At 44.9% G+C, this 23,796-nt stretch overlaps 1 protein-coding gene across 3 annotated transcripts in view; it reads right to left on the bottom strand.

The window, feature by feature from the left end:
- The window catches only part of LOC147727989 (UDP-glucuronosyltransferase 2A2-like), a 343,124-nt gene that overhangs the window by 25,122 nt on the left and 294,206 nt on the right, over nt 1–23,796 (bottom strand). For all 3 annotated transcript variants that reach the window (XM_086961903.1, XM_086961901.1, XM_086961902.1), the window contains one exon: nt 22,466–22,685. In XM_086961903.1, the coding sequence (XP_086818029.1) occupies nt 22,466–22,685 (220 nt within the window). The remainder of the gene's footprint in view (nt 1–22,465; nt 22,686–23,796) is intronic.

Below are 23,796 nucleotides of genomic sequence, written 5' to 3'. Positions count from 1 at the left end.
TGAATAAATTACCTCTTGAGAAGGTTCAAGCCTTTAATTACCTGGGTGTCAGCATTCAACATGATCTTTCTTGGAAACAACAGGTTGAGCTGGCAACTCTCAAACACCGCCAGCTCGCCGGAGAACAGAGTCTGGAACATACTAGGACCTTTACTAAACCAATAGCTTGGTATATAATGGTAAAGTGGTCAGTTCTACCCTCTACGGTGTTGAGATTTGGGGGTTTGAGAACTTAAGGAGAATGACAGCTTCTGAAAATCGGTTCCTAAGAAATCTCACTAAATTACCCTAGAGTACCCCCATGAGTCCTTTATTCTATGATTTGCAACTGAGTCCAATTGCTCTTATTGCTACTCTGCGTCCAGTTTCATACTGGAGGCAGCTATAGTCCTCGCCTGAACTGAGAACATTTGCTAATGGGCTCATGGATGTAATCAAGAGTGACACTTTTCATAAGATCAAGTGGCTATCCAGAATTGGTGGGGTTTTATTGGATTTAGGTGTAAAGGAATTGTGGGAAGAAGGTTTTAAAGGGCTTGTATTGGGAGGTAGTGGCCTCCAAAGCTTAAAGGAACACTGCTCCACTTTCCCTGACTGGCACCTTCCTGGACTTCAAAGATGTGGTCAACTTTGAAGCCTTTTGGGATGTCATTACAAAACCTCTGGACCATAAGCTCTATTTCCAACTTAGAATCGGAAGTCTACCAGTTAGAGCGTTTACATCCAGATCGACCAGCGGTGAAAAGGTTGCCTGCCCTGGATGCTCGGCCCCTAAGGAAACTATAAATCACCTATTGTTTGTATGTCCAGTGTACGCAACACCTCGCCGGACCTGGTTAAGTCCAATGTGTAGACTATTGGGCACCAGGAGCGGGATGATTGCTGTTAGAATAATTCGTACCTGTACTAACCCGCCTGTATTTATAGCTGTCGACAGTTTCTAGGATAGCATGGGCAATTAGAAGCAAACTGGTGGCAGGGTAATCTTCTCTTTAGGTGACTCAAATATTCTGGACTCAAAACATGCACTTTAGTACCTTTGCATTATGTTGTATATATATCAAAAGAATGTTATCATTGCGTAATTCTAAATGCATTTATTTTTTTTACTCATTGATGAATTTTATTTGTACCATTCGCTTTTATGACAATTGTCGAATAAAGCTTGTTTGACTAACTGAATGCCGCTGTGAGGTCGAGGAGGATGAGGGGTACTGTTTGTCCTTTGTCCATTAGGGTGCAGATGTCATCTGTTGCAGCGAGGAGGGCGGTTTCCGTACTGTGGTTTTCCCTGAAGCCAGATTGGGAGGAGTCAAGGATGTTGTGCTCTTCGACGAATGTGGCGAGTTGGCTGTTGATGGCTTTTTCGCAGGCAACGGGAGCAAGGAGATGGGTCTGTAGTTTTTGAGGTCAGTGGGGACTGCCGAGGGTTTCTTCAGGAGGGGGTTGACCTCGGTGTGTTTCCAGTCATCAGGGAGCTGTTGATGGTATGGCAGAGCATGGGTGCGATGGTATTGTCGGCTCTGTTGAAGATGTGTTGGGGGCAGGGGTCCGTGGGGACCCCTGAGTGGATTGACTTTATTGTCTTCAGTGTGTTTTCGGGGGTGAGGGCTGTCCATCTGTCAATTGTTGGCTTCAGGGTGTCGGGGGAGGTTGGGGGAAGTTGGTGGGGGTTCCGCTTGTCGGTTGTCTTAGTTAAAGTTGTCGTAGATGCTCTTGATTTTGTGGCCAGGCGGGCTGGATATAGTAGACCATAACGAAGGCCTAGGTTTCGGAGGGTGGCTTTCACCCCATTGTACTTTCGTTGTGCCTCTTGTACCATCACTGTGAAATCAGGATATACTGCGGAGCTGAATGCTGCGATGATGATGCTGGTGTTCCGATTTCTTTGAGTCCGAGGTTGAAGGCTTGGTGGAGTCAGGGGTTGGTTGTAGCGCCAGAGTAGATGGAGAACATGATGGATGTTGTGGTTTCAGTGCAGAGAGGTGTCCAGTCAGTCAGGAAGTAGGGGTGGGAGTTGGTGGGAGGAGCGGGGAGGTCTGGCTTAGGTGTCTAAGGTTCAAAGTTTTTGTAGATACTGGCAATCTTGCTGTGGAAGAAGTCGGTGAGTGAGTTGCAGAGGGACTGGGAGAGGTGGGTTGTGTTTTTGATGCTGTCAGTGGAGGAGAATTCTCTGAGGATGCTGAATAGTACCTTGGTGTGGTTGGTGGACTGTAGGAGGGTGGCAAATGCTGCTTTCTTTGCTTCTCTTTGGAATAGTTGCAGGTTTTTAGGACTGTTTTAAAGCCTGCATGGTCACCTGGGACTCTGCTGGTGAGCTAATGTCTCTCCAGAGGTTTCCATTTGCGTTTTTCTGCTTCAAGTTTGGGGTGAACCAGTTGGCTTGCTTATTGGTTCTTCTGTTGCTGAGGATTTTGATGGGTGGGATGGAGCCAGCGGTAGTGATGATCCATTCAGATAGGTTAGCAGCTGCTTGATTGACGTTGTTGGATGTGCGGAGGGTGGTGGTGTTGATAGCGGTTGTCCACTGGGATATGGTGATGGTGTTCCAGCTACAGCAGGTGGTGGGGGTGACAGTGGCCTGTCATGTCCAAAGCAAAATCCTGGGCACACATAAAGTGGTAAGACAGTTTGTAAGTTGTGAGGGATTTTCCCACACAATAAACTGAGGAGTTACAGGTTTTATCCCCTCACCTGGCTGCACCATACTCACACGTCTCCCCCACAACACATGTGCGTTATCTAGCAGAGGGCCTATTTCTTCCTGGCCACTAAAAACCCTCCTGTTTGAGAGCTTCCAAGTGGCCTGTCGTGTGACAGCGATGGTGAAATGGGCAATGCTGTGGTCCATCCAGGTGAGTTTGTTTGTGGCTGGCACAAGTGCGGTGGGCGGGGGTGGGATGAGGTGGGAGGTGGGGGGTGGACAGGCGACAGAATAGGTATAAATAATTAAATAAATAATACTTATTCCATTGTGTGCCGACTTCCCCCCCTGCCGCCTCCTGCTCCTCTGCCCTACCGCGCTTACCTGTGTCGGCAGCCACTGGATGAATTCATCAAATTATTCTCCCTCCTTTTGTTTCCTGGCATCAAAATAATGATGTTCCAGTGTGATGCATATGGTGGGCTTCAATCTTTTCTCTAGTGTCATTAATACCTCTTCCAAATCATCATTCTCCTCTTCATCATCTGGTGTTTCGACTTTGGGTAACATGCAGAAGATGTCTTGGCCTTCAGACCGCAAGCATTGTAATAGAATTCCCTTATTTCACTCAAATGTCACCTTGTGGGCATCAATGGCCACCAAATAGGTTTGGAACTCTACCCAATGGTCCCATAGAAATGGGAGATCCCCTTTATTTTGCAAGAATTTTTGGGGAGGATCGAATTGCATGTTGGTGAAAGTGAGGTACAATGAGCCAATAAATAATACAAGAGGTGGAAGGGATATCAACTACTTTCTATAATGTATAAATATAGTTGAAAAGTCAACCTGAAATTGTTAGGAAAACACAGTCACCATTTACGGTACTAAAACGCTGATGAAGAAAAGAAAATCCCCCAATGGTTGCCTGTGAAAGACGTGTCAATTCTGCTTGGAAAGTTCCATAGATCTGATGAATCTGTGTCCCAACACATATTGGAAGCACCAGACAAGACTTCAAAGAAACAGCAGGTGTGGACTTCCATAGGGGCATTACTCAGAAGCTACTTTAGCAGGCATGAGTGAATGCCATAGAGCCGCTATGCTCGTGTACCATCCAGTGGACTGCAAGAGGCAAGGTAATCATAGAGGAGAAGTCGGAGACAGTGTGAGTGTGGTTTACAAAGGAACCATATAGAAGTGACGTGGCAGAACGGTCACGTTGGGCGATGTGACAGAGAAATCTCCAAGGAGAATGCAGCAGCCACTTTCACTGATCTCATTCATTGGCTAGGCAAGATATGAGGTGATTGAATGATACGCAACAGCTCTGAGCACAGATGGTGGCACCTTCACAACTGCCGAAGGAACCTGAAGATTTCGACCGTGTGGATTTGCATCTCATCTTCATCGTCCATTTGTGCGTGATACAATGCCAAGCAAATGGCGAATAAAGCTTTAATTGAGTACATTCTGTGAGCACATCCATACATAAAATGGCAGTGGTACCGTTACTCGCTATATCACGTGAACCATCACCGTTTCATGGGACAAACCATTTCACGGAGGAAAAAGAGGGAGGGAGCCATCAATACCATAATAAACTGTTGTATAGTACATAATATGGTATTGAACACATAACAGATGTAACTAAGGGCAGAATCCCTTCGTTTGAACTCCACAAACCCTTTACAAAATTCAAGCATTTTTACCATTTGATTTCTGTCCAAGGTACAGCAAATATAGGACAAAGACAACCTATTTCTGGCAAGATGGCGCAAAACATGACAACGTAACATGGAAAAGGAAGGTCACTTCAATGAGAAACGTTTGCGCCAAAAGTAACGATTCACTGACAATGCATTTCAACAGACTCAAAACCACCCCATTAATAAAGTATGCTTATCTAACAAACAACCTTCCTTAAACATTCCATACATAATGACCCTTTTTAATATTCCTAAATGTCACCATGCTCTTTTCCCTCTGTCTTCCAATTATCTTAATGTCACTTGTCCCTTTCTCTATCACTACATTAATGTTCCTTGTCCTCATTTCAACTCCGGTTCCCCTGCCATCCTTATCATGGCCTCACTGCTCAGCTGCATGGTGCACCCTGCACCCACAAGTTGGGTCAACCAATCAGATGGCATAATCCTCCCTCCTATAACCTCCTCCAGCCGTCTCTACCCTACACCCAAGAAAACACTCCCCAAAGATGTTTCCCTGCCTCATCATAGTAAACCCTCATACCATCCTTGGTATATCCCCATTTTGTCAGCTAGCAGCAGACCCTCTCAACCAACAACCATGCCAACACATGCCCCGGTTGCATAAGCTAATATTCGTACCCCGAAAGTGCTTTATGCACTCAATCTTCTCTAAATAAACCATATCCCTCAGATTTGACTTATCTATCCCTAATCCTGCCACTATACAAAAACCTCCTCATCTCCCGGTTCACCTTATTCAGGAACCAGTCGATTGCTAATGGTTTTATCGTTCACCTGTATATGCTCCTGAAGCCCAATTCTGTCCTAATAATACATGTCCTGGCCCATAACCTTCAAATTTCACTGAAGTCTTTCTTTATTTTTTTTAAAGCATCACTTCAATCATCTGTATCATTCAACTGTCCCCTACATGAATCACTAACATATCTTGGTAGCTGTTTCCCTGTGTGGTTCTCTCAAATTTGGGAAAAGCTGTCCCCACTGCATGAATCTTGCCCACACCCAAATCCGTCTGTTTGCCCTAATTCGCCATCCATTCAACACTTGGGGGCCTAATTGTTCACTGTAACTAGCTGCCCTAAATGATATGCATGTTGTAGTGTCCTGCGGGACACGTTCTAGTGTCCCACAGGAAGCTGCACTCCCAGCCACTCCCTTGAGGACTGGACACACTGCACCCCCACACCCATCGATCACGGGTGTCACGAGTGACATGGCCCCGCCAATAAAAGGGCGCGGATGCACGTGCTTGTGGCCGTTACTGCACCATACCAACCAGTGTCTGTGTCCGTCACTTCTCACCATGTGGGCCTGAGGCCCAACTTTACACTGGCGACGAGGCGGGTAGCTAACCCTGCATGCCTGCTACTTGACGCTTCATCGTCCCTCGTGGGGGAGGAAAGGAGCCTGGCAGGCGGCACCCCCCACGAGCTGTCTACGGCCACCCGTGACTGCAGAAGAGATCGGGCGCGACACCGATCTCCACATCCAAGGGTCAACGACCGGATCGAGAGCCCCGCGATGCCAGCAAGGCGCCCGCTGCCATGCTCACTGGTATGGTTGCAGAGCCCAGTAACCCAATAGTGGAACCCTGTCGCACTTCCTCGCCGGGGCAGCCGGATTCCGCCCAGCTGACGCTCCATTGCATGTGTACATAGCTGGGGGGCATATGTAGATGTAGTCACGACAAAGCACACAAAGTCACAGCTCCTTGCGTAGCATGTTCGGCCAGCCCCAGCAAAAGTAAGTACACGGCTGGCAGCTCCAGCCTTGAGTTCAGCCCTTACCGGCCTCTTGGCGCCCCAGCGCAGCCAAGCGTGAACAGCCTGCAGTGCAACAACGGGCCATCTGCAAGGAACTGTAGGTTGCCTCCCGCCATACCTCCCTTCTTGTTAGCAAACTCAAGGCAGGCTGCCTACGCCTGCCTACCACAGGAGGAAAGAAAAGGGGCAGCACCTACCCGGACGGAAGCGATGACAGAGGCCGCAACGGTGGAAGAGTACCGTCCCTACATTGCTCGACTGGCCCTCATCTGAGCAAAGTTGCTGTGGCCGGAGGCACCACCTATCTGCTATACTGAAAATTAGGAGGACTGCCTCGAGGGCACGGCGCAGGACGAGGGACCTAAAGACTGGGCAGACCGGCACTGACTCGGGCATGGCGAGAACAGCCCAATGGGCAGGATGTGGCATAAAGAATCCCAGCAACAGCCAGCAATCCATTTCCACCCAGGCATAAGCACCAAACGGGCCCGCAGCGCAAAGGAGGCTGCAACTGATTCAAGGCACTGCACTTCCATCTGGTGGTCGCCAGTATCACCTCGGAAATTAAATCGGACAAAAAACCGGAGCAACCCCTGTCTGCACTGCAGCCACAGAGAAACGGACCCAGAGTGCGAAGTGGACTGCCAGGGCCTCCAATTTCAACAAGCATTTACAATGCAATAGGTCTCGCATTAGGAAAGTTTGAGCTATTGGTATTGTAAATGACACATATTTTATTTATGTGTTGGTTTTGAAAATAGCAAAATTAATAGCTTTGTCATTTACAATGCCAATACTTTTAACGTTCTCAAATGTGACACCTATAGCATTTGTAATGTTGTATTTACGTGACTTAGAGGTATTGATATTACAAATAACAATTGCTTTTAATTTTTTTATTAATAATTAATTAAATAAAAGTTATTGTAATTTATAATGGCAATAACTTAAACTTTTGTATATAACTTTTGTGAAGATTATGTTCAGTGTATTTTATCGTGACGGAAATCCAAAAACAGAAGTGAAATATTAACATCTTTTTGTGACATTTGTAATAAAGCTTGAAACATTGAGAGAATATATTTGAACCAGTTGCTGTTGAATGGTTGCACAGATTGATGCTGTGGTGGCGCTGAGTGATGTTGTGGTGGCGACGAATGATGCTGTGGCGTTCAGTGATGCTGTGGTAGCACATAGTGATGTTGCGGTAGCACATAGTGATGTTGCGGTGCCCCTGAGTGATGCTGTGGTGGTGCTGAGTGATGCTGTGGTGATGCAATAGATAGATAGAGTGTAATTATGTGGCTTGTAACTATGTGGCACTGAGTGGTATTTGAAGTGTATGTTGCATTGAGTGCAGTGTAATTATGTGGCGTGTAATTTTGTGGCACTGAGTTGTATTTGGAGTGTATGTTGCGTTGAGCACAGTGTAAATATGTAGCATATACTTATGTGGCACTGAGTGGTATTTGGAGTGTATGTTGCATTGAGGGAAGTGTAGTTATGTGGCGTATAATTATGTGGCACTGAGTAGTATTTTGAGTGTATGTTGCGTTGAGTGCAGTGTAATTATGTAGCATAGAATTATGTGGCACTGAGTGGAATTGTGTGGAGTGTATGTTGTATCCAGTAGAGTGTAATTGTGTGGCGTGTAATTATGTGGCACTGAGTGTTATTGTTTTGAGTGTATTTTGCATTGAGTGCAGTTTAATTATGTGGCGTGTAACTATGTGGCACTGAGTGGTATTTGGAGTGTATGTTGCATTCAGTAGAGTGTAAATATGTGGCGTGTAACTATGTGGCACTGAGTGAGATTTGGAGTGTATGTTGCATTGAGTGCAGTGTAATTATGTGGCATGTAATTATGTGGCACTGAGTGGTATTTGGAGTATATGTTGCATTGAGTGCAGTGTAAATTTGTGGCGTGTAACTATGTGGCACTGAGTGGTATTTGGAGTGTATGTTGCATTGAGTGCAGTGTAATTATGTGGTGTGTAATTATGTGGCACTGAGTGATATTTGGAGTGTATGTTGCATTGAGTGCAGTGTAATTATGTGGCATGTAACTATGTGGTACTGAGTGGTATTTGGAGTGTATGTTGCATGGAGTGCAGTGTAATTATGTGGCACTGAGTGGTATTTGGAGTGTATGTTGCATTGAGTGCAGTGTAATTATGTGGCGTGTAATTATGTGGCACTGAGTGGTATTTGGAGTGTACGTTGCATTGAGCGCAGTGTAATTATGTGGCACTGAGTTGTATTTGGAGTGTATGTTGCGTTGAGCACAGTGTAAATATGTAGCATATACTTATGTGGCACTGAGTGGTATTTGGAGTGTATGTTGCATTGAGGGAAGTGTAGTTATGTGGCGTATAATTATGTGGCACTGAGTAGTATTTTGAGTGTATGTTGCGTTGAGTGCAGTGTAATTATGTAGCATAGAATTATGTGGCACTGAGTGGAATTGTGTGGAGTGTATAATTGTGTGGCGTGTAATTCTGTGGCACTGAGTGTTATTGTTTTGAGTGTATTTTGCATTGAGTGCAGTTTAATTATGTGGCGTGTACCTATGTGGCACTGAGTGGTATTTGGAGTGTATGTTGCATTCAGTAGAGTGTAAATATGTGGCGTGTAACTATGTGGCACTGAGTGAGATTTGGAGTGTATGTTGCATTGAGTGCAGTGTAATTATGTGGCATGTAATTATGTGGCACTGAGTGGTATTTGGAGTATATGTTGCATTGAGTGCAGTGTAAATTTGTGGCGTGTAACTATGTGGCACTGAGTGGTATTTGGAGTGTATGTTGCATTGAGTGCAGTGTAATTATGTGGTATGTAATTATGTGGCACTGTGTGATATTTGGAGTGTATGTTGCATTGAGTGCAGTGTAATTATGTAGCATAGAATTATGTGGCACTGAGTGGAATTGTGTGGTGTGTATGTTGTATCCAGTAGAGTGTAATTGTGTGGCGTGTAATTATGTGGCACTGAGTGTTATTGTTTTGAGTGCATTTTGCATTGAGTGCAGTTTAATTATGTGGCGTGTAACTATGTGGCACTGAGTGGTATTTGGAGTGTATGTTGCATTCAGTAGAGTGTAAATATGTGGCGTGTAACTATGTGGCACTGAGTGAGATTTGGAGTGTATGTTGCATTGAGTGCAGTGTAATTATGTGGCATGTAATTATGTGGCACTGAGTGGTATTTGGAGTATATGTTGCATTGAGTGCAGTGTAAATTTGTGGCGTGTAACTATGTGGCACTGAGTGGTATTTGGAGTGTATGTTGCATTGAGTGCAGTGTAATTATGTGGTGTGTAATTATGTGGCACTGAGTGATATTTGGAGTGTATGTTGCATTGAGTGCAGTGTAAATATGTGGCATGTAACTATGTGGTACTGAGTGGTATTTGGAGTGTATGTTGCATGGAGTGCAGTGTAATTATGTGGCACTGAGTGGTATTTGGAGTGTATGTTGCATTGAGTGCAGTGTAATTATGTGGCGTGTAATTATGTGGCACTGAGTGGTATTTGGAGTGTACGTTGCATTGAGCGCAGTGTAATTATGTGGCCTGTAATTATGTGGCACTGAGTTGTATTTGGAGTGTATGTTGCGTTGAGCACAGTGTAAATATGTAGCATATACTTATGTGGCACTGAGTGGTATTTGGAGTGTATGTTGCATTGAGGGAAGTGTAGTTATGTGGCGTATAATTATGTGGCACTGAGTAGTATTTTGAGTGTATGTTGCGTTGAGTGCAGTGTAATTATGTAGCATAGAATTATGTGGCACTGAGTGGAATTGTGTGGAGTGTATAATTGTGTGGCGTGTAATTATGTGGCACTGAGTGTTATTGTTTTGAGTGTATTTTACATTGAGTGCAGTTTAATTATGTGGCGTGTAACTATGTGGCACTGAGTGGTATTTGGAGTGTATGTTGCATTGAGTGCAGTGTAATTATGTGGCGTGTAATTATGTGGCACTGAGTGGTATTTGGAGTGTACGTTGCATTGAGCGCAGTGTAATTATGTGGCCTGTAATTATGTGGCACTGAGTGGTATTTGGAGTGTATGTTGCATTGAGTGCAGTGTAATTATGTGGTGTGTAAATATGTGGCACTGAGTGGTATTTGGAGTGTATGTTGCATTGAGTGCAGTGTAATTATGTGGCGTGTAATTATGTGGCATTGAGTGGTATTTGGAGTGTATGTTGCGTTGATCACAGTGTAAATATGTAGCATATAATTATGTGGCACTGAGTGGTATTATGAGGAGTGTATGTTGTATTCAGTAGAGTGTAATTGTGTGGCGTGTTATTATGTGGCACTGAGTGGTATTGTTTGGAGTGTATGTTGCATTTTAATTATGTAGCATATAATTGTGTGGCACTGAGTGGTATTGTGTGGAGTGTGTGTTGCATTCAGTAGAATGTAATTATGTGGTGTGTAATTATGTGGCACTGAGTGGTATTTGGAGTGTATGTTGCGTTGATCGCAGTGTTATTATGTAGCATATAATTATGTGGCACTGAGGGGTATTGTGTGGAGAGTATGTTGCATTTAGTAGAGTGTAATTGTGTGGCATGTAATTATGTGGCACTGAGTGGTATTGTTTGGAGTGTATGTTGCATTGAGTGCAGTGTCATTATGTAGCATATAATTATGTGGCACTGAGTGGCATTGTGTGGAGTGTGTGTTGCATTCAGTAGAGTGTAATTATGTGGTGTGTAATTATGTGGCACTGAGTGGTATTTGGAATGTATGTTGCGTTGAGCGCAGTGTTATTATGTAGCATGTAATTATGTGGCACTGAGGGGTATTGTGTGGAGTGTATGTTGCATTTAGTAGAGTGTAATTGTGTGGCATGTAATTATGTGGCACTGAGTGGTATTGTTTGGAGTGTATGTTGCATTGAGTGCAGTGTTATTATGTAGCATATAATTATGTGGCACTGAGTGGTATTGTGTGGAGTGTGTGTTGCATTCAGTAGAGTGTAATTATGTGGCGTGTAATTATGTGGCACTGAGTGGTATTTGGAGCATATGTTGCGTTGAGTGCAGTGTAATTATGTGGCGTGTAATTATGTGGCACTGAGTGGTATTTGGAGTGTATGTTGCATTGAGTGCAGTGTAAGTATGTGGAGTGTAATTTTGTGGCACTGTGTGGTATTTGGATTGTATGTTGCATTGAGTGCAGTGTAATTATGCGGCGTGTAATTATGTGGCACAGTGGTATTTGGAGTGTATGTTGCATGGAGTGTAGCATAATTATGTGGTGTGTAATTATGTGGCACTGAGTGGTATTTGGAGTGTATGTTGCATTGAGTGCACTGTAATTATGTGACGGGTCATTATGTGGCACTGTGTGGTATTTGGAGTGTATGATGCATTGAATGCAGTGTAATTATGTGGCGTGTACGCAGAGCTACACCACAGCATGCGCGGACAGAGTCCACCAACACCGTTCATTTAAAACCTGAAAACAATTGTGACGTTAGATCAGCTGCCCTGGCATCAAATCTAACGCCAGATAAGTATTTCTGGCAATTTTCAAAGCTATAGCTATAGCCATTGCTTCAATTGTATAAATATAAGTGCCGGGGTAGAAAGTATCGATAGGAGGCCACTGCTGTGGTCATATGCTGCCAGATGCCTACACCAATGGCCTGGATGTGCAGCTATTAATATTTCCTTAAGTTTATTAAATTGCTGAACTAACATGTGTTATGCTGAAAATAGACAGCGCCATCATGTGCTGAAATGACATGAAAAAGAGCTGGTGTTATAAAATAGGTATGGGTGTCCAACACCGGCAAACACTGACACAAACTCAGCACTGATTGTAGCATTTTTTTGGTTGAAATGTATCCAATTACTGTGTGGTCCACTGTTTGTGCAGTCAAGAACTAATTGGTGCATTGGTCTGCTAACAACCTCTTCTGTCACGTTCAATGCTAGCTCACAAGGCACTCTATTCCTTACAGGTGTTTTCAGGAAGGACAAACATAATAGGTACAACCCTATGGAGTACAATCATGTTCTTGCATATGGTTATTATTTGGAACACAGACTTACAATGAAAAAAAGGTGATGGATAATAGTGGCCAAGCACTGCTTGGATGTGTCGAACCAGGAGCTATCAAAACCAAATATAGAACTGTAACTTGGAAAAGCTTTGAGGAGCAAGGCCACTAACGAGGGCAGTAGAGGCACCACTAAGTTTTAAAAAAGCAGTACAAGCAAAAACTTGTGTGATAAACATCTTTCCTTAAAGGATACATCAGAGTTATCTATGGCCATAGCGGTTTTCCATTTAAGGATATATGTAACTGCAACATAATTTACAATTTGCCAAAGGCTGAGAGGAAGCAAATAAAAAAACTCTGCATTGCGTGGCGGGGGCGGGGGAGCGGATTCCTTTGAAGTCTGATGCGGGGGCGGGGGAGCGGATTCATTTGGAGTCTGCCTGTTATGTGCACGTGCCCAGCTCACATGCACTGTAGGCAATCCGCCTTTGGGTGCACTTTTGAAAGCCCTTACTTTAATCTCGCCAACAAGCATTGCTAAAGCAATGCCTTAGGTGAGACCTAAAAAACGAAGGCTTTGCTATACAAATATTAAACATGGTTTACTTCTTATGAGCAACATTGTAGCCTAAGAAAAGTTGCAGACTTTGGAGTTTACAGGAAAGATGTTTGGATCATAGCGCAAGTTCACAAAGAAACATAAACGTCAGGTTTCAGTAATTTAACTTGTGGCTATGTAAAACGGTGCAATGCGTAAGGGCAAAGTTAGCGCTATATACAATTGCCCACAAAATAAATACAAATTAAAACCCAGAACTGCTGCAAAGGTAAAATCGACTTTTCCCACTTAAGGTGATGGAAAAAACGAAGAACATTATCGTCACCCATCGCAGCACTTGCTTGGACCCTGCCCATTTAAAGCGCTAAGTAATGTGTTGCGCTCATAATGTGTAAACATGTACCAGATAAATGAATGACGCTTTGGAAAATTACGCATTCTACTGCAAAAACATGTTTGTACCTGTAGAGGTGGAATTATAACCTATATTTGTGTTAGAGGGAAAAGCTAATAAAAAAATGAGGTGGGGGGCTGAATCTCCCAAGAATGTACAAAGTGGAGATGCAGGGACTGGACAAAATAGTAAAAAAACAACAAACAATTGTTAGCAAGTAATTGGCCTTTGTAAACACCGGTAAAGTACTAGGGGCCGCTATGTGGGTGCACGGGAAGCTACCGGAGCCGGAGCTGCCATACAGGATGGGTGGGGGTGGGAGGCTAAATCCCTTTTAGCCTAAGGACGCCGTGGCCTAGCCAGCAGCCAAGTGTTTCTATACATTTCTGCAACACGTAAACAACATAAAAAAATCAATTATCACCTACAACCAGCTATGACTATTGCCTTTGTCAATAGTTGCCCCAGCACAAACAATACAAAAAAAAGAACGCGTTCCTTTACAAATAGTAAACATGGTTTACTTCTTATGGACAACATAGTAGCGTAAGGAAAAAGTCGCTGACTTTGGAGTTTACAGGAAAGAAGTTCGAATCATAGCGCAAGTCCACAAAAAAACATAAATGTCGCGTTTCTGTAATCTAACTTGTGGCTATGTAAAACGGTGCAATACATGAGAACAAAGTTAGCGCTATATACAATTGCCTGCAAAATAAATACAAATAAAAACTCAGAATTGCTGCAAGGGTAAAATCTACTTTTCCAACTTAGGGTAACAGCAAAAACGAAGAACCTGATTGGCACCCATCGCACCACTTGCTTAGACCCGGCCCATTTAAAGCACTAAGTAAAGTGTAGCTCTAATAATGTGTAAACATGTACAAGATAAAGGAATGCCACTTTGGAGACTTACGCATTCCACTGCAACAACATGTTAGTTACCTGAAGAGGTGCAACTACAACCTATATTTGTGGTGGGAGGGAAAGCTAATAAAACAAGCATTGAACACGCCCGACCAAAGCTCTGGGAAAAGCTCTCAAGCAGCACGAGGCGCGGAGGTGCACATGTGTCCGAGGAGTCCACGCCTGTTCCCCCTCCACTTTCAAGCAAACACAAGTGAAACTAGAGCTGATTGACGCCATGCCAGGTCGCTTTGCAACTCATTTTATGCGACAACCTAGTGCATTCTGGGTGTTGTAGTTCTGGTTGGCTTGCACTAACCCAATAAAAACATCTAGTAGCAATTATCTGCATTTTAGAAACACAGAGGTGATGCGGTGAAGAGATCTCAATCAACCTCTCTCTAGCGTTTGTTTGCCCCGTTTTAACTTTTGATTTGCCACCATAACCTAAAAAACAGGTTTTCATTGCCTATCTGAAGTCCATGAGCTCTGTAATACTTTTACGTAAAGGGGGTGATTTTCTATTGTTTAATTTTAAGTGTAGGATCTTTGAATCTCCCTCGTCGCCTGAAGCCTTGCAGATGTCCTGCTAAATGAATGGAGGTGACGTAATGCAAGGCTCGTCATATCCGTAGTTTGTAATATCCGCTCCTTGCCCTCGCCTTGACCCCTCAGCTGGAAATTGGAGCAGTCTTCGTAAGTCTGACAAATGTGCTACTTTTTAAGAAAAGTCCCTGGAATCAAGCAGCAATGGAGGGCCACATTATACGGCTGGGACGGCTAAACTATGCAGCAGCACGTGAAGCTAATTATGCAGCACATTCTATAGCGGAATGACCCTTTTTTGTCATTTTAACAGACAGCACTTGGTGAAAGTGGCTCCTCTTTAGCCCCAGTGTGTCAATGGATGTCATTTAGGGAATTCCAGGGTTCGCAGTCGCAACCCCTGGCTTGCCCCTTGCGACCCCTGGCCTCAGAGGTGGCAAAATTAGTGCCTGGGGCAGCTCATCCTTCTGGATGTCAGTTGGGGCTCTATTCTCTTTGTTTTCTGTAAAATTTTGTATTACTCTTATAGTGAATAATATAATATCATTCACTATTAGTGTGATTAAAAAAAATGGAGTACAGTTTGCTGGAATCAACATTCCCTTGCAGCTAAGGTAAGTAACAAAAAAATGTGATTATCTTGCGTGCGTGCTTGCATGTCGGAGTGTGATTGTATTTAGAGAGAGATAAAGTGCTTGTTTGTATTTGCAAAGGGCCTATCACTCATCGCTAGCACACGCAGAACTTTTTTTCATAATTTATAATCTGTTTCACTTACAAATTACTTTTGTTGAAATCAGAGTGTGTGTTATATGGCAAGTGTGTTAACTCTTTAAAAATGCTGAAAACGTCCCAGCCCCAGAGCCTCATAATCGCATTGACCCTGATTACATAAATTAACGTGTGTTATGTTATCTTTTCGAACTGTATAATCCTAATAGCTCTTTTAGGTTTGATATGACGTACCGTTGAGTGCTGTAAAGCCCTCTTGAGAGAAGTGCTCGCTATATACAACAAGGAAAGGGTGAGAAATGCTGAAGAAAGTGGCAGGGAAGAAAAGAAAAAAAGCCAAGAGAAAAATCCAAGGAAGCGCAAAAGAACAGAGAAAGGAAAGTGGTGAAACAGCAGACAGGCAAATAATAAATCAGGAAATGCACATAGAAGAGGGAAAGATAGACTGAGAAAATACACAAAAAAAGCAGCAATGAATGAATGAGAGAGAATGGGAGTTGAACAGTACATGGAAATTAAACGGTAAAAAATGCTCAAGAAAGCAGCATACAATAGCAAGCGATGCACGCTCTGTGCTGGGGGAGGGGGAGGGACATTAAAGGAAGGGGGCAGAGAGGAGCCTGTGAAACCCGTGGCAGAGTTCAAAGGAAGGGTGGGAGGGACATTGGCGAGCGAGGGCTGAGGGGGTGTGCAACCTGGGGAGCTGAAGTGGCAGCAGAGGCGGAGCACGGCACAAGTGCACGAAGTGTCTGGTAGCAAATGGCAGCTGTTCACAATGCGCGTGGTTGTGCTCACATGCACTGTACTCAATCCGCACTTTGGGTACACTTTTGAAAGCCTTACTATAATCTCGCCAAGCATCCCTAACGGGGTAGCTTAGGCGCGACCTAAAAAGGCAACCCTATTGACTGCAGAATTTGAATGCCCCCAGTGCCTCCCTTCATACAGAGACAACAGGAGAATCTCTAAATCCGCAGCATCAAGAAAGCTGTTAGGAGCCAGGACTAATGCTGCAGTGCCACCTGGTGGATAATTCCATTTACGCACCAGCAGGAAAGAAAACACCTACATTGTTCCCCCAGCTCATAATCACGGGGTAAGGACTATACCCCGGTAATCACACTGTCATTTGGAAGGAAGGTACAGGAAAGTCAAGCAGTATCCCTAGTCAGAGACACCAAGGCAGTACCCCTTAATGCCAAAACGAGGGAAGAGAAACAAGCCAACTGAGCACCTCATGCTTCATGTTAGCTACCCTTCACTCGCTGCAAGAGGGGGAAGACCTGGTAAACTCCACAGGGAGCAACAAGACGCTCGCAGCTGCCCTGGCCAACTGTGACCAAGCAAGGCCCTGAGAAGGCAATAAGACCGAAAGCACCCAAGTCCCAGGAAGATGCAAGAGAGTAGCACGCCGAACGGGCACACCCCAGTGGCAAGTAGCCACCACCACAAGCCACAGAACGGACACACCAAGTGCCAGACGAGGGTGCCCAGGAGAGAAGACCTCTCCACAGAGAGGAAGCAACGCCAAAGACAGCCACCACCAGCAAAAGTGGAAGACCAGCCAGACAGCTATGTCTCAACTTAGCCATGCCCACCAAAAGCGCAAGAAACACTGGTGTAGAGCACGCAACACAAGTGGCTTCCCAGTGCCACCGCCAGAGAGGAGATCACTACTCGCTCTTACTGATGTACAGACACAACCACAAGCAACAACACAGGCACGCCAATTGGCAGAAGAAAAGCCCAATAAGCAAACGGAGCTCAATGAGCACGAGGTGCGCAGAAGGCCGCGCCAGATAACCCAACAGCACGGGCGAACGCCCAGGAGACAGAGACATCTCCGCAAAGAAGCACTGCTAAATGCAGGTAGGAGAGCAGCCACGTCTCCACCGCCCCAGCGAAGCCCCGCAGGGGGCCGAAGGCAACACAGTATGTCCTCCCTCGCACTGCCTCAGGACGGAGTCAGCAGTGACCCGCGGCAGGCAAGAGAGGAGTCGCACACTCCATGTGGCAGGCTGCCACAGCGGCAGGCGCTCCGACAACTGATGGCACATGCCTGGACGTCACGTCGCTCAGCAAGCAAGGAGAACGTCACCCCAATTGACCAGTCCGGACAAGCACCCTGAAACAAAGGCAGAAGCCGGCGCTACAAAAGCACTGCCTCGAGGTCCAAGCTCGACGCCCTCGAAGAAAGAAAAGAGTGACAGCCCTGTCACCCTAAATACCGGATGAACACAGGTGGGCTGAACAGACCAACAATGGAAGAAGGCCGACGACTCACACAGCAAGCCAAAAGCACACCCTGACACACTAGACAGCCACCAAGGGGGACCAACATTCCTGGATGCAGCCTCACGGGAGAACCTAACATAAGCCACAGCAAGCACAAACCAAGTCTCATCCAAAGGCGTCCCAAGGTGAGCGTCAACCACCGTCCCTGGATATAGCCTCACGGGAGAACCGAACATAAGCTGCAACAAGCGCAAACCGAATCTCCTCCCAACGCTATCCCAGGTGAGTGTCAATCGGTGTCCCTGGCTACAGCCTCACGGGAGAACAGAACATAAGCCACAGCAAGAGCAAACCGCGTCTCATCCCAACGCTTCCCTAGACGACCGTCCATCCCAGAGTGTCAATAGTCTAAGTCAAACTGCATCCCTGCTCCTGACTGCAGATGCCATGGGTGAAGATCAGCACCTAGTGTCTTTCCTCACACCGCCTCAAGATGGAGTCGGCAGTGGCCCGAAGCCAGGCAAGAGAGGATCCACACACTCTACGTGTCAAGCCGCCACGGAAACTCAACCTCAGCAAGGCAGAGGCACATGGCTGCCAAGTCTCTCCTGGCTGGCATCCAACTCTCCCAGCAAGACACCACCACCTGCCATCCCGAGTCACCACATGGCTGGCAACCGCCATCACGCCAGCCATCAGCACAAGTGTCAAATACCACTCCCAGAGTATCGATGGACTGGAGTCCCACGCTGTTGCCACACCAGCCAAGAAAAGACCAGAAGCTACCTGTGAACCGGGCATTCCCCTGTACCGCGGCAGCGAGAGCAAGTATCGGCCAAGACACCGCCACCCTAGAGGGTTGTGCGTGCAACTAAGTAATAGCTCCTTGGGGGTCCTGCAGCTTCCTCCAGTCGGCACACAAGAGGCCCCAGCGTAGCCCTCCTGCAGTCCCGTAGCAACCCCAACAACGGGCATCCCCAGGCAGGAGAGTGAAAAGAGACTTTGCCCCACCGACAGGTCATCGGTTGCAGCCAAAAGGTTCCACAGAGACAAGTGATCAGACAACGACTCCATGAATTCTCACCTGGGACTCCATCCACGTTCATGACGCTACCCACTATAAGGAACTGTTAGAAATCACCACAAACCATCACCGACGTCAGCAAGGTGGAAGCCTTGCAAGACTGCAAGACATGTCATCATCAGTGAAATGACGGTATGCAGCGGCGTCTCCAAGCCGGCGGTCATGTCCTGAACCCCCCAGGTTAAATTATGGGTGCCTGCCGAGATAGTCCTGCTGCAAGCAAAGTCACCAGCTCATGTCTGACGTCTTCTGGCCACCAGACTCAGAAGACTGATGGACCCTGTGGTATCTATTTAACTGTTTGTTTTGTCCCTACAGGTTCAACTAATATTTTGTTTGTTCTTCAATAAAGTTCGTGAGGAATGTAGTGTCTTGCGGGACACGTTCTAGTGTCCCGCAGGAAGCTGTACTCCCAGTCACTCCCTTGAGGGCACACTACACCCCCACACCCATCCATCACTTGTGTCACGAGTGACGTGGCCCTGCCAATAAAAGGGCCCGGGTGCACGTGCTTGTGGCCAGTTACTGCACCATACCAACCAATGTCTGTGTCTGACACTTCTCACCATGTGGGCCTGAGGCACAGCTTTACACATGTAAATAAATCCCTATTCTTCAGGAAATTAAGAGCTCAGACTTGACATTGGATATATTGACTGCTATTAACTGTGCCATGTGGTGTACTAATTTCAATCCATCTTAGTGGCGCCTGACATATACAAATAGTGGTGGGGCTGGAGGGGAAGCGCGGGGTGAGTTTAAAAAGAAAAAAACAGAAGACTTGCCTTAAGCTGTGTCATTCCTCATTACGTTCTTTTTCCTGGTCCCAGCAGACACTGGGATAGGATCACAAACTCCCTGTACAATTCCAGCACTGTGCTCATGCTCTGAGAGCAGCGTGGGGATTGGCCTGAGTGGGCTGAAAAGACACTCACTCTGCCACAGGTAGTCTGTGATGTTTAAGAAGGAGTACCCCCTATATGAGAGGAAGATAGCAATTAGCCATATCCTATAGAAGATCTAGGTTAGCCCTAAAAGGCCCCAACCCGTTTACCGGACAAAGCTTGTCCTTTGAGAAGACCCCTCACTCACCAACCTGGTTGGTGACATGCTTCATCTTTGGGGTCCCACCCCATAGGCCGAGTGCCCATAGGGTGTGCTACGACCACTGACTACAGTGGAGCGGGATATTGTATGTTTATATGTGCTTAAAACTACAGTGAAAGGGTAAATTAAAAGGGGCCAGTCCTACTCACTTCAAGACTTTATTCTTGAGCGTCTGAACCCCAATAAAAACAGATGTGGCACCTGTGACTATTTAAGAAGGCTTTGGTGCTTTAAGAAGTGTAATGTATTAAAAATAGCGAAGTGTGCTATGTGAAAAATTATAAAATAAAAATAGGTCTACATGTTTCAACCATTTAAAAAGATTCTATGGTTTTCGTCAGGACCGTGAGTATTACACGGGGTGGTACGCACACGCTAAGGTGCGCCCAACCCACGTGCAATTTGAAGACCACAAAAATTGAGGTCTGTTATAAAAGGGTGTGTTTTGTCCTTGTTGCAGGAAAAAACCTGTAAGAGAAGAAAGGGAAAAGGGGTGTTGGGATAGCGTACAAGGGAAAAACATATACAAGGGTGTACATATAACATAAAATGTGCCAGATGTGAACACCCTCGTCGGGTGGTTACCTATATTATTATTCATATAGGTTGTGCTGATTCTGAATAGACTTCAGTAGCAATTATTAAGTCACGCTTAAGTGGGTACCTTCGTGAGAAGTGAGTTCTGTGAGGTACTCGGCTAGGTAAAGTTCTAGGTCGGAGTGATAAGTGATTGCCGCAATTGCAATGGTGCCCCCCTTTCCTACGGTATACCTGCATCGTCTTTACGAGTTAGAGGACAAATACGAGCAACGTGTTTTATCCTCTTGTGCATCTCTTTTACTTTTAACTCTGTAGGTGACGGACACTAGCCGTCTTGGTAGATCCGAAGCCCGTGAAGCGACAACCACCGCTTCAAGTGTGAGCATCGCATGAATAGTCGCTGTTTCTGCCAATACACTGTTAAAAAACTAGTACCCAAAATATAGTTATATTGGCGTAATGTAAAGCTGACGGGTAATAATTACATGTTTCCCTACCGCCCCGTCACTTTTGATAAACTCACTAAGATACTGCCCGTAAATACGTAAATACGATCACTTATCACTCCGACCTAGAACTTTACCTAGCCGAGTACCTCACAGAACTCACTTCTCACAAAGGTACCCACTTAAGCGCGACTTAATAATTGCTACTGAAGTCTATTCAGAATCAGCACAACCTATATGAATAATAATATAGGTAACCACCCGACGAGGGTGTTCACATCTGGCACATTTTATGTTATATGTACACCCTTGTATATGTTTTTCCCTTGTACGCTATCCCAACACCCGTTTTCCCTTTCTTTTCTTACAGGTTTTTTCCTGCAACAATGACAAAACACACCCTTTTATAACAGACCTCAATTTTTGTGGTCTTCAAATTGCACGTGGGTTGGGCGCACCTTAGCGTGTGCATACCACCCCGTGTAATACTCACGGTCCTGACGAAAACCATAGAATCTTTTTAAATGGTTGAAACATTTATTTTTATTTTATAATTTTTCACATAGCACACTTCGCTATTTTTAATACATTACACTTCTTAAAGCACCAAAGCCTTCTTAAATAGGCACAGGTGCCACATCTGTTTTTATTGGGGTTCAGACGCTCAAGAATAAAGTCTTGAAGTGAGTAGTACTGGCCCCTTTTAATTTACCCTTTCACTGTAGTTTTAAGCACATATAAACATACAATATCCCGCTCCACTGTAGTCAGGTGTCGTAGCACACCCTATGGGCACTCGGCCTATGGGGTGGGACCCCAATGATGAAGCATGTCACCAACCAGGTTGGTGAGTGAGGGGTCTTCTCAAAGGACAAGCTTTGTCCGGTAAACGGGTTGGGGCCTTTTAGGGCTAACCTAGATCTTCTATAGGATATGGCTAATTGCTATCTTCCTCTCATAAAGGGGTACTCCTTCTTTGTTGTTATTGTTAATTTCGGGGACCAGGAGTTCCCACCTCACATAGTTTATGTAAACATCCCTGACTCTCCCTCCTGTTCAATACAGTCTGTGATGTTTCCCTGAGCAGTTCTTAGCCATGTTATCCAATGGGTGGTGGATAACATGGCTAAGAGCATTAGCTCGGTAATGCATGAATATCGCTAACTTTTCAGCGATATTCATGCATTGCGGCCGATTTTTATCGCATTTGCGATAAACCTTGGTAATACCAAGGGGGCATATTACCAAGCAATAGCGATAATTATCGCTATTGCTTGGTTAGAGACAAAAATTTACCGCTGAGCTGCGGCGATTTGTATCGCAAATAAACCTTGGTATTACCAAGGTTTATCGCAAATGCGATAAAAATCGCCCGCAATGCATGAACAATCATTAAATAATGAAATTTTGTTACTTCTATGTGAGCAGCAGAATGCAGAACATATAGAAGTAACAAATCATCATTATGTATTGTTATGTGCTGAAGGGATACCTTCCTGCAAATAAACAATCATTACCTGCAACGCAGGCACCCTCGCACTACGGTGCAAGCATTCCTACGTTGGCTCTTGGCAGCTAATTTTAGCACCAGCGATAGGGGAAACACAGGGGTGTATTATTATAAATATGGTGCATACCTGTGATTTGGAAATGTCGGAGTGTGGCGCTGCCAAATTTGACGCAACTCCGCGCTCCAACATTTCTTTGTACATACAACATTGTTAAACGCTTAGGAGAGTAATCAAAAACACTTACGTTGAATTTGCAATGACAGTATTAACGGCATCCACCAAATCCTGCGTCGTCATTGTGTTGAAATCCAAGACGACTGCCATGCCCTTGGACTTCATGTGCGCCATGTTATCAGGTTGATCCGCAAAGAGTGGTATGCCGACCATGGGAATGCCATGGTATATTGCCTCATAGATTCCGTTAGTGCCACCATGAGAAATAAATGCTTTGGTTTTGGGATGACCTGCAGAAGAAAAGAAGTTCAGTTTTTACACAGCTGTTCAAGTGAAACACATTTGTGTACTAATTTGCTGAAACTTAAATGTGCAACTAAGTCTTGCCACACTTTAGAACAATATATTGTGACATCACTTATATAGCCAGAACCTGGGCTTCTTTGGGAATTCACAAGTGCATATTATCAAGCTCCTTATCCCCGCTTTAGCAGCAGTTTCCGGCCGCTAAAGTGGCATTAATGTTATCGCCGTTCTTGATAATATGGCCCGTACTTTCCAAAAAAATCTGCAAGAAAAAGTAGTCAATTAGTGTACTACGGTACACATTGTGATACCACTGTCCCATTCTAACAACTTGCAACATACAGAAATATTATTGTAAGGTCCTACTTTTATAGGAACAACATGTGAACTTCTGCACCATGGCATTCTTTCCTGCAGAGTAATTTCGATTATGCAGGTTGTGCAGTTCAACCAATAACGGGTGAGACAGGGAGGGGTAAGGGGGGGGGAGAAGCAGGATTGCGGTCTCTCCTCAACTGATTGTGTTATGAACATATTGCTTTCTGGCAATCTTTATCCCTGTCATTACTAAGCGAGATGCATCTGCCCTCCAGACTACTTTTTTACCAAGCATTTTATGCTTTAAATATGTTTTCGGTTTATTCTGAAATCTTTAAGCCCCTCCTCCCTCTTTGGTGACCTGTGTTTACCAAGTATATATTGGAGGTACAAACCAAGGAGAGGGAGGATGGAATATGGAGCAGGACGAATATCAGTTGACTCAGAGTAATGAAGATTACTGGTAAGTAATAGGTTCATGAAACTACCGTATTTTCTGGCGTATAAGACGACTAGGCGTATAAGACGACCCCCTACTTTTCCTTTTAAAATATAGGGTTTGGGCTATATTCACTTGCTTATTAAATGACACCTGCGTATAAGACGACCCCCAACTTTTGAAAAGATTTTCAAGGGTTAAAAAGTCGTGTTATACGCCAGAAAATACGGTACCCATAGATTCCAATTAGTCATTGATGTCGGAATCAGTGGTTTCTTCATTCTGAAGCTTTTAAATATTCTAAAATGCAGTTGAATCACTTCTAAAATGTAATCACA

Source organism: Lissotriton vulgaris, chromosome 3_1 (assembly GCF_964263255.1).
Source record: "Lissotriton vulgaris chromosome 3_1, aLisVul1.2, whole genome shotgun sequence".
Taxonomy (NCBI): domain Eukaryota; kingdom Metazoa; phylum Chordata; class Amphibia; order Caudata; family Salamandridae; genus Lissotriton; species Lissotriton vulgaris.
The sequence above is the reverse complement of the archived record's forward strand: the minus strand, read 5'-3'. Positions and strand labels throughout refer to the sequence as shown.